This window comes from Colletes latitarsis, chromosome 10 (assembly GCF_051014445.1).
Source record: "Colletes latitarsis isolate SP2378_abdomen chromosome 10, iyColLati1, whole genome shotgun sequence".
Lineage (NCBI taxonomy): Eukaryota > Metazoa > Arthropoda > Insecta > Hymenoptera > Colletidae > Colletes > Colletes latitarsis.
Genome location: NC_135143.1, coordinates 31463906 through 31473818, shown reverse-complemented (window position 1 = coordinate 31473818; position 9913 = coordinate 31463906). Strand labels below are relative to the sequence as shown.

The 9913-nt window shown below is 28.4% G+C and overlaps 4 protein-coding genes across 5 annotated transcripts; 2 read left to right on the top strand and 2 right to left on the bottom strand.

Moving 5' to 3' along the window:
- Nucleotides 1-113: 113 nt before the first annotated feature.
- LOC143346511 (uncharacterized) lies at nt 114-2967 on the top strand. Of its 2 annotated transcripts, XM_076774659.1 has the most exons (3): nt 114-893; nt 954-2222; nt 2757-2967. In XM_076774659.1, exon 1 carries the CDS (start codon nt 213-215, stop codon nt 864-866), a length of 654 nt encoding a protein of 217 aa, XP_076630774.1. In that variant the 5' UTR covers nt 114-212; the 3' UTR covers nt 867-893; nt 954-2222; nt 2757-2967. The 2 variants fall into 2 exon arrangements, with proteins under 2 accessions (XP_076630774.1, XP_076630773.1); XM_076774658.1 differs by having other exon boundaries at nt 114-2222.
- On the bottom strand, nt 1431-2415 carry LOC143346513 (U3 small nucleolar ribonucleoprotein IMP3). Its single transcript, XM_076774663.1, has 4 exons — nt 2279-2415; nt 1886-2200; nt 1726-1798; nt 1431-1644 (listed from the first exon to the last, which is right to left on the bottom strand). The coding sequence occupies exons 1-4, from the start codon at nt 2413-2415 to the stop codon at nt 1621-1623; spliced, it is 549 nt and encodes a 182-aa protein (XP_076630778.1). The 3' UTR covers nt 1431-1620.
- LOC143346516 (small integral membrane protein 8) lies at nt 2828-3676 on the top strand. Its single transcript, XM_076774668.1, has 2 exons — nt 2828-2967; nt 3135-3676. The coding sequence occupies exons 1-2, from the start codon at nt 2869-2871 to the stop codon at nt 3291-3293; spliced, it is 258 nt and encodes an 85-aa protein (XP_076630783.1). The 5' UTR covers nt 2828-2868; the 3' UTR covers nt 3294-3676.
- Nucleotides 3677-5071: 1395 nt separating this feature from the next.
- Nucleotides 5072-9696, bottom strand: Got1 (Glutamate oxaloacetate transaminase 1). The gene is made up of 7 exons (XM_076774654.1): nt 9555-9696; nt 9340-9484; nt 8375-8665; nt 7856-8112; nt 7503-7780; nt 7279-7421; nt 5072-7211 (listed from the first exon to the last, which is right to left on the bottom strand). Exons 2-7 carry the CDS (start codon nt 9467-9469, stop codon nt 7048-7050), a joined length of 1263 nt encoding a protein of 420 aa, XP_076630769.1. The 5' UTR covers nt 9470-9484; nt 9555-9696; the 3' UTR covers nt 5072-7047.
- Nucleotides 9697-9913: the final 217 nt, after the last annotated feature.

Below are 9913 nucleotides of genomic sequence, written 5' to 3'. Positions count from 1 at the left end.
ATTCATTCTTTCCACATATTCCCGAAAATGCAATTCAAATTTAGTTCGTCAAAAATCGTGTTACTTTATAATTTCTTTTCTTACTAATAATAGATAAAATATTTAAATCTGTAAACATTGTAGCTTGAAAATAATTTTTATTATGGATATAACAGGTGGTAGACATGGAATGTTAATGATCAATGTTTACAATTTTTATGCAATAATTTAAAATGCAGAATTACATTAACAATGTAACGGATGAAAATACCGACGAAGAATGGTCAAGTTTTTGTTCTTCTTGTAAATCTGTTTTGAAATCTATATGCAGCGTCGGGGAAACATTTTCTTTAAACGAAATAATAGACGAGTCAACGAAAGAAAAGGACGTAGAAACGCGAATTGAAAAATACAAGAATATCGTTGAAACTAGCAACGGAATAAAGAAAAAACCAAACGAACATATACCTAATAATTACGTTGAAAGAAATGATTTTTTTAATAACAATACGTGCGAAAAACGAGAAATAAACGAAAAGAATAGAGATCAATCAGATTCTCATAGAAGTAAAAAAGTAAAATGTATCGAATTATCAAATAAAGCAGACACGTATTCGTCTGATAGAAATAAGGTTGTTCCTTGTAAAATCATACATAGAAATTCTAGGAAAATAACACACGATCGAAACATGAAACAAAAGAAAAATTATGGTTCATTGAAAGCAAAAATGTTATTGTACAGTGCCAAAAAACATACTCAATCAAATGATAGGTTTCTTGGATCAGATGTGATATCTTCGATAAAATCTCAGAGCGTTAGACAAAATATTTTAGACCATCGTAAAAATATACTTGAAATTGCTCAATCCATATTACATCTTAGGTGAGTATTTATTATAAAAATAGACAAATTAGTCGCGTGACCAGCAATTCTAGAGTCTATGTGTCAAAAATTTATAGTAGAACTTTTTTAGAGGGAATGTAATTCTTCCTTTTAAATCATGTATAATAATAGAACAAAATAAAGTGATATTTTTAATTTTTTAAACGGAATAACCAAGAAATATTGCGAAGCAATATTTATTACATTAAGGAAACATTTTTTTACAAAATAGTTTTGATAAGACAATCACGAAATTTCTTTGTATTCGCTATTTATTACAGAACTTACATTTATAAATATGTATAACGTACACAGTTTCCAAAAATAGATAGAAATTAATTGATATCATTTTATCGTTCGGAATTTTTTTTATTATTATTATTACAAAATTGGAGTTCCTCAAATTTAGAAATTCTATTACTAATTCTTAATTACATGTTTGTTTTCTTAGCAATTATATTGATGGTATGCGCGAAATGATACTTGAAGGAATTCATAAAAAACGGACTGTTCAAAAGTCTCAAGAATCCGTTAATAAGATTCTCTTGGACAATAAATATGTTGAAAGTCTGGCAAATCAAGATCTTCCTATATATTGTTATAATTCATTGTATACTAATAACAAATAATACAGTTTTATTTGCTTAAATGTTCAGAAATTTTTTTATAATTGTAACTGAAATTGTTTTAAACAAAAATATTATAATTTTGTTAAAATAAATATCGATACAAAATATACAAAGACATAATTATTTCATTTATGCCATATCAAAATCATCCCTCTGTAACAAAAAGAATATGTAAAAGAATAAGTATAATAGATGTAAATACAAGTTATATATTTTGTCATATAAAACACTTACAGCATTATTATATTCTAATACGTGCTTCTTAATAGCAGATGTGTCTACCCAAGTCACAAAATCTTCTAAATTTCTGTAATTTATAAAAATTATATTAATACATCTATAACAACTTATTTTTTTATCGATCGCTCTACATTATTTTAAGGCATTTATGTACCTTGCTACTAAAAAAGCAGGGTCCTTTACAACTTCTGCACCGACTCTAACATGACCTTGTTCTACTAACTGCGTTGCCATTTTAATTCCTTGGCTCATCTTATTTCGTACCATGACAACTGGCAATCGTCTTCTGCAGAATGAAATTGCGCTTACTTTCTGTGTCAATGCCAAATCCCATTTAGTTGCAATGAGCCCCATCATATATAATTTTTCTAACAATAATGCACTCTGTTCTACTCGAAACGGGTGTTCTGCATCAATTTCTTTAATTTTTGTACCTAATTCACGAATTTCACGCGCCAGCTTGTTGTATCTGAAATAAATAAAAGCTTTAAGTTAGTTTCTTTCCTTATATCTACGTACTAAATTTTTAACTACAAGTCCTGCTTACTTCGCATAATCTTCTCTTTTTTGTACGTGATAACGTTTTAAGATTTTTACTTCGTACAAATTTCTGTCTGCTTGCCATGATATGAAATCAACCTTTTTCAATAACTTCTGTTCGTGATATTTTAGTTTTCGTACCATCTTTATGAAAAGCTTTTATTCCGAGTACATACCACGCGAAGAAAAATGTTTTGATTTTCTCGAAGAATAAAACAGGTTAGGTTTTTGTTACCGCTAGATTTTACACTTTACTTTTCATTTAAAAATAACAAAATTATTGCTTTTCATGATATATTTGATTAGTCATGGAAAGTTACTTTAACATCATCTACTATTTTTTGTAACATTAAATAACATTAATGTATTTATTATCGTAGGATTCTGTTAATCGTTAAAAAGTTTTGTAAGAGGTAGTAATTACATATTATAAACGACGAAAGAATTTAAAAACCTTAATGACCGACAATAATTTGATTCCGTAGATGTGAATATTATGTTGCAAACGAAATGTTGAAGATTTAATATTGACGTTCGTTATAAATATTCCGACATAAATTTGTTTAAAAACAAAAATACATTTGATTTAAATTTACAATGAATAAAAAAGACGAACCAACACCAGGCGATGGTTTGCGTTCGCTTAAAAGTACAGGATTATTTCGTGCAATTAATTATGAATTATATGTTAAACCGGTAAGGCTATTTCTTAAGATTAAAATATGCATATGAGGTTAAACGTAAATACATATATTTAATGAAGTAATTATTCTTTCTAATTATATACTCGAAACTTTCCATTAACATATAAATACTTATCACAATAATACTCCGACAGTAATTGTTCGTAATTAAATTTTCAGAATAAAGTAACAATGATTTTTGGGGCTGTAACAATGCTTGGTTGTATAGGATATCTTATTTACATGCGTCGAAATTATGATAGCACAAAGTATTATTCTGCAGTAACAGCAGATGGGACAACTGTTTTAAAAAAGAAAACATCCAAATGGCTAGAATAGTTTATATTATTTTATGTAAATTAGTAACAATTACATATCGATAACAATGTTAGCTATACGCTATACTTTATTTTACAGTTAATAATATATCAGCTACTATTTCATTTATACACATTTAAGTGATATGTAATTATACATATACAACAGTTGTGTAACTTATAAATATAAATATATTTAAAAAAATAACAGAAATTGTTTCTTGCCCTATTGTGTATTTATCAATAACAGTATTGAGAACGAAATAATTGTTAAACATTTCAGAGCAGTATTTTGTCATATTATGCTTATTTGTACAAAAGTCTTTGTACAATTAATAATAATATGAATTTAAAGATTATTAACATGTTGGCTGCCATAGTGGAAAAAACGTTATACAAATACCAACGAAATTAAGTTGAACAAATTTACATGTTTCCAGTTTAAGAAATAAATAATATTCAATTAAGGGGAAGGTGATTTGTGAACTGCAAATCACATTATACTGACTATAATTCCACAATAAAATAAAGTTCGAACATTTATAACATAAATAACTACTCAATTACAGTTTAATTATATATTATACCGTATCGTAACAAATGTAATTTGGCTACATTTTTCCAAACTCAAATACATAGTACCTTAACCTATGAATAAATTCTAAATAGGCCCCGAAATATGAGTATACGAGACGAAATCTAGAATTTTCTTTTTCTTTCTCGAAATACAAATACGTTTCTATACAGGATGTTCGGCTATTCCTGGGAAAAATTTTAATAGGTGATTCTAGAGGCCAAAATAAGACGAAAATCGAGAATATCAATTTCTCGATGAAGGCTTCGTTAAAAAGTTATTAACAATTAAATTCAAAAATTTCAAATCGTTCTGGAAAAATTATTTTCGGTTGCGAGGGTCAATTACAATCATTTTTGGTCATTAGACATACCCTCGAAATCCTACCCACTTTCGAGAAAAAAATTCCTTACCGAAAATCTATAATAATTAGGTGCCCAAATTTTTCGACGAAAAAAAAAAATTTCAAATCGTTCTAAAAAAAATATTTTCGGTTGCGGGGATCAATTACAATGATTTTTGGTGAATAGACATACCCCCGAAATTCTACCCACTTTCGAGAAAAAAATTCGAGAAGGTGTAAAATTTTTCGATGAAAAAAAAAAATTTCAAATAGTTCTAAAAAAAATATTTTCGATTGCGGGGATCAATTACAATGATTTTTGGTGAATAGACATACCCCCGAAATCCTGCGCATTTTCGAGAAAAAAATTCAGTAAGGGTGGAACTTTACACGTTAATAACTTTTTAACGAAGTCTCAATCAAGAAATTGGTATTCTTGATTTTCGTCTTATTTTGGCCTCTAGAATCCCCCATTAAAATTTTTCCCCGGGGGTGGCCGAACACCCTGTATAATTCAACTTTCAAACATTCGCTGTGTTAAAAATATTAGCTATAAAGTTTATTTAAAGTAATGTTACAATATCATGTTTCTAATCTCTATTGCGGTATTTAAAGTGTAGGAAATTTGTACTGAAGATTTGCGTCGCGCTGTAGTTTTGTTGAATATTAATTTATGTGCAAAAGGGTTGAAAGTGTTTTGTTCGTAGGGACAGCAAAATAACAGGAAGAAAAAAAAGAACAAGTGGTTGCGAATAACAGACGTGATTTCTATATAACATTAATTTGTGTCGTTAATTATTAATTTGTGTAAAAATATTGTGTGTTCAGTGTGTTTTAAATTCGTTTGTATAATTATATTGTTTCTATATTCGTTTCAAATACAATTCTCTTCTTTAAATCCTACAAAAGTTTAAAACTTGTGTAAATGCATGTTAAAACTAGGGTAATATTTTTTTAGTTATATTGTAATTTTTACAAAATTATACATTATTTTATAAAATATAAACGACATTCTGCATCATATTTATTTCATACAAATATATAGAAAAGTAATCCTTGCCACTGCTTACTCAAGTCATCAACTTTGGCAGTATATACAAGATCATTTAAAATTGTAAGTAATTTTTACAAAAATTTGAAGGTTGTGAATTTGGTCCAGACTTTTGAACAAGGAGTGTTCTAAGCTTAAATGTCACAACAATTTTACTAAAAATATGTATGTGTGTGTGTATATATATATATATATATATATATAGCTATTCTGTAAACATTACAAATGTGTATAGTTTTCTTTTTACGTAATATATAAACATTTAAAATATTAGTAATATATAGTACAAGTGAACTAATACTTGAAGAAATAGAAATAAAATGCCTGATTGTACTTTTCCATGCAGTACTTGGAAGATATACAGAATATTATTACTATACATCGAACGTTTATCATATTGATTTTGATTGTAAAATTTACATTCTTCGCGTCAATGCAATTTATCAACTACTTTGGAAGCAACTAATAAATGAAAATTGAAAATTGCTAAATAAAAATTATATATTCTTCTTATAATAATCTTTCTTTTCTGATTCACTGAACAGTATACTAGATCATTTAACGAGTATACTAAAATTATGTCTAATACCTTCAAAATTGTAATATACATTGATACAAAACTAACTTTCCCTCATAAATAGAAAAAATATACCATTATTATATATTGCGATTACTTTTTTCTTGCATAACACTTGAAAGTATAACTGATTTTTTACTTGGAATATGATATTAAATAGTAACTAACAACAACAATGACTTATAACATTTGGAAACTTCAATAGTTCTTAAATTTAAATTTTTGTCTGTGCAAATAAAAAATGTTCAATAGTAAATTAATCGCCTATTATTAAAATAATTGAAATTTCACTTTTATATTCATTCTATTATAAATTAATAATTTCTAGTTTTTCATATAATTAACATGCACATCAATCTAGTATTAAAAATTTCATATTGAGTACAAGATACTTTATAAATAGATGTTTGCTGATAGAAAAGTTGTGTAAAAAAAAAATATTTTTGAGTATTTTTAAAAACTTCCATGCTATTTGAAATGGAACCGATGATATAAACATATAGTGTTCTGGAACTTCCTTTGCAGTTAAAATAACGGTTTAATTTATTTACAAGATTGTGCGTAATAAATGCTAATTTAAATAAAATATTTAGATTCTTGAATAAAATGCCCTATGGTTTGTAATTGCAATTGAGTTGCAACCATCCTGTCATTAAAAGTTTTGTAAAAATATTCAGTCAATATCAGTCGGCGAATGATATAATTTTACAGCAGTGTTTATCGGTGCTATTGAACGTCGATACTAATGTTGTAAACTATCATGGTATTTTAAGATTTAATAAAAACATAGTATCAAAATGAACTTTTGTAGTAAATGCTTCATACTTTTCTATAAACTGTTAAGCTCCATTGAAATGATTTTAATAATAAGCGATTGTATTAACATACGTATTAAAATTTGGCGATTCATAATACTTTGTGACATTTTGTACTTTTGTAGATAAGGCAATTTCTAACAAAACGATTTATTTTCTGCAAAACATAAAAATTCGTATTAACTGTTCGATTTTTCGAGACAATGTTTGATCAAAAGTAATCTATAGAGTTACACATTCTAGTAAATCAAAGAAGATTGTAACAAGATACGAAAATAGCAACTATACGGAATTTCTATGGTTCTAATTTAATTTGAATACATAGAAAATATTATTAAACTTCAACAATGCCTTCGGTACTAAAGCTTCAACAATGTATACTTATTTAGATTTACGTTGCATCTTAAGAAGCCATTTTAACATGTACAGCTTTCCTCATTTTGTGGAAATAACACGACAGTTTCGTAGATTGCATTTGCTACATAATCCAGATTATTTTCATTAAGTCCGCACATGTTTATACGACCACTTCGTAACATATAGATGTGATAATGATTTATCAAGTGTTCAACTTGTCTCTCTGAAATAATGCTTATTAATATACTGTTTGAAAAAAATCGTATAAAATAGTTTTTTCGCATACTGACCAGTGAGTCCTGTATAAGAGAACATTCCTATTTGTTGAGTAATATGATCCCAAGAACCTGGTGTTCCTAATCGAACCAGTCTTTCGTGTAAACATTTTCGCATTTCTTTTATTCTACCGGACATTGTACAAATATGACCCTCCCTGAAACATTTCGATATCATTGTTCATAAATATGAAATTCTTTCTCCAAATTAATTTCTTCAAACAGTATAAAGACACTACCATTCTTTATAGAGATCTGGGTTTCGTAATACAGTTGCAACTATTCTTGCTCCATGATTTGGTGGATTACTATACATTCCTCGAACGATCAAAGTCAATTGAGACTTAGTAAAAGCTGCTAGTTTTACATCGGACATAACAACCACCAAATTTCCAACCCTTTCATTGTACAATCCGAAGTTTTTGGCGAAACTTTGTGCGCACATCAATTCTATCCCACGCTCGGCAAACAATCTTACAGCATAAGCATCTTTATTTAAATCGCCGCTGGCGAAACCCTAAAAAAATTGTATCGTTCGGATCGTTTTCAAAATTATCTTTTTACTTTCTGAATCTGCGTTTGAATTATTAACCTGGTATGCACTATCGAAAAGTGGAAATAGGCGTTTCTCTTCTATTATATCCGCTATTTTAGCCCATTCTTCGGAGGTTGGATCACATCCAGTTGGATTATGCGCGCACGCATGAAAAATAATTACAGCATTTTCTGGAGCATCGCAAAGATCTTTAATCATTGCTTTTACATCAACGCTGCGAGTACTGGGATTCCAATATGTGTATTCGCAAGCGTTTTTGAATCCTCCATTAAGGAACACAAGTTTATGGTTCTCTATGGACATACTATAAGTTAAACGTCACGCGCTAAACATGATTGTTCCATTATATTTTGCGATTCTCAAACGTTTTTATCACCAGAGCCCCTTATATTCCTAACAATTATTGCAGAGCACAAAGAGCTGCTGTTTACATAGATTCTACTCATGAACATTATGAACAATTAAGATTATTAATATTATCTTTTAACGTTATAATGGTTCTTGCAAATCACACTTTGAGAAATGCTGCATTATATTGTGTTTCTAAATACTTACCCCATGTGGGTCTACTGTAATAGAATGTATCGTAATGAAGAATGCGACTTAAGAATTCAGCTGCAACACGCAATCCCCCGGTACCAGATATCGTTTGAATACCAAAAGCTTGGCCCTGTGCCACCAAAGCAGAATCTTTTCCCAGCAACATAGTCGTTGCTGCTTGACTAAATGCATCCAATCCCAAGACAGGAAGATATTCGTGAGTTTGTAATTCATCTGCAGCTAATGATTTTTCTACTTTTCGAACGACTGGTAATACCCATGGTTTCCCTTCGTTGGTACGATAAGCTGAAAGTAACATGTACTAATAATTATATAGAAAATTTATCGTACATCTTGCTTGTCTTGGAAAAATTTCTTTGCTCAGAGACACTACATAGTCCTTTTGATCTTAACAAAAGATATTTCATTTTTTTTTATATATTTTCAACCAACAGATTTACTTATTTCTGCTTTAATCCAGAGGAAATATATTACAAAAAATATGTATTTATTATTTGTATTAAATTTTGTTCAGATTCTACCGAGAAATAAGCTGTCAGAAAGAAAATATGAAATATATTTTATTGTGTCTGCAAAAAACAATATTAAGTTTTATCATGGAATATTTAATACTTAAATGTATTTAAGAGACATACAATATTTATGTACTGATTATTTTTTATTGAATTAAGAAACGTCATATCTATGTATCATGTAATAATAAGTTATGTAACAGCCAGATATTCATGGAGGTCATTCAAGATCATATTCATTTGGAAATAAATGGATAAGTATAAGAGAAATTTTATTTGCAATTAGTCCTGCCATGTTTATATATTTGTATATGTATATATATACACATAAATAAATATATATATATATATTTTTTTTTTTCAAATTGGTTAGAAAAATATATGTGTATTATTTATTCCGTTGTCACGTTACAGGTGCATATATAGAGTGAAAATATATATACATACCTCCTATAGATAGATTTACTTTTTTTTCGAAAGTGTCTTCTACAAAAGCTTTTTGAAGAGCAAAAACCTCTATCGGAGGCCCCAATTTTACCCCGCTGAATCTTGAAGCCATCTTCAATAGTGTTTGCATACCAGATGACAGCAACTGTTCAACCGACGGTTTAATAGAGTTTCTCTAATCTTATCATTTTATAGAAAGCAATACATTTACAAACCTCTTATAGTCGCTGTATGTATATAACGTATTTCGATTATCAATTGCAGATGTTATAAATTATAAATGTAAGGACCTGTCGATTCGTATATACGCAATCGACTGATATGACAATCTGGACACTTGACAGTCTTGACACATAGCGTATACATGTAAAATTTTACCAATGAATTTAAATTAAGTTCATATGTGTGCGTAACACGTTTTATATTTGGTATGCAGTTAGAATGTAACATATTTAAAAATCTTTTTGTCGGATGATATTATATGAATATTAACAAGAATAAATAACATTACGATTCTATTGTTACAGTATGCAATCGTAACTATCGTTATCAAATAATAAATATGTGTTACGAT

Coding starts and splice junctions, on each gene's coding strand:
- LOC143346511 (XM_076774659.1), top strand. CDS start 213: ATGCAGAATTACATTAACAATGTAACGGATGAAAATACCGACGAAGAA.
- LOC143346513 (XM_076774663.1), bottom strand. CDS start 2,415: ATGGTACGAAAACTAAAATATCACGAACAGAAGTTATTGAAAAAGGTT. Junction 2,201..2,278: donor AAAAGAGAAGATTATGCGAA/GTAAGCAGGACT, acceptor TATTTATTTCAG/ATACAACAAGCTGGCGCGTG. Junction 1,799..1,885: donor CCTGCTTTTTTAGTAGCAAG/GTACATAAATGC, acceptor TATAAATTACAG/AAATTTAGAAGATTTTGTGA.
- LOC143346516 (XM_076774668.1), top strand. CDS start 2,869: ATGAATAAAAAAGACGAACCAACACCAGGCGATGGTTTGCGTTCGCTT. Junction 2,968..3,134: donor ATGAATTATATGTTAAACCG/GTAAGGCTATTT, acceptor TTAAATTTTCAG/AATAAAGTAACAATGATTTT.
- Got1 (XM_076774654.1), bottom strand. CDS start 9,469: ATGCAAACACTATTGAAGATGGCTTCAAGATTCAGCGGGGTAAAATTG. Junction 8,666..9,339: donor AGTAAATCTATCTATAGGAG/GTATGTATATAT, acceptor TGTTACTTTCAG/CTTATCGTACCAACGAAGGG. Junction 7,781..7,855: donor TTTTCGATAGTGCATACCAG/GTTAATAATTCA, acceptor CAATTTTTTTAG/GGTTTCGCCAGCGGCGATTT.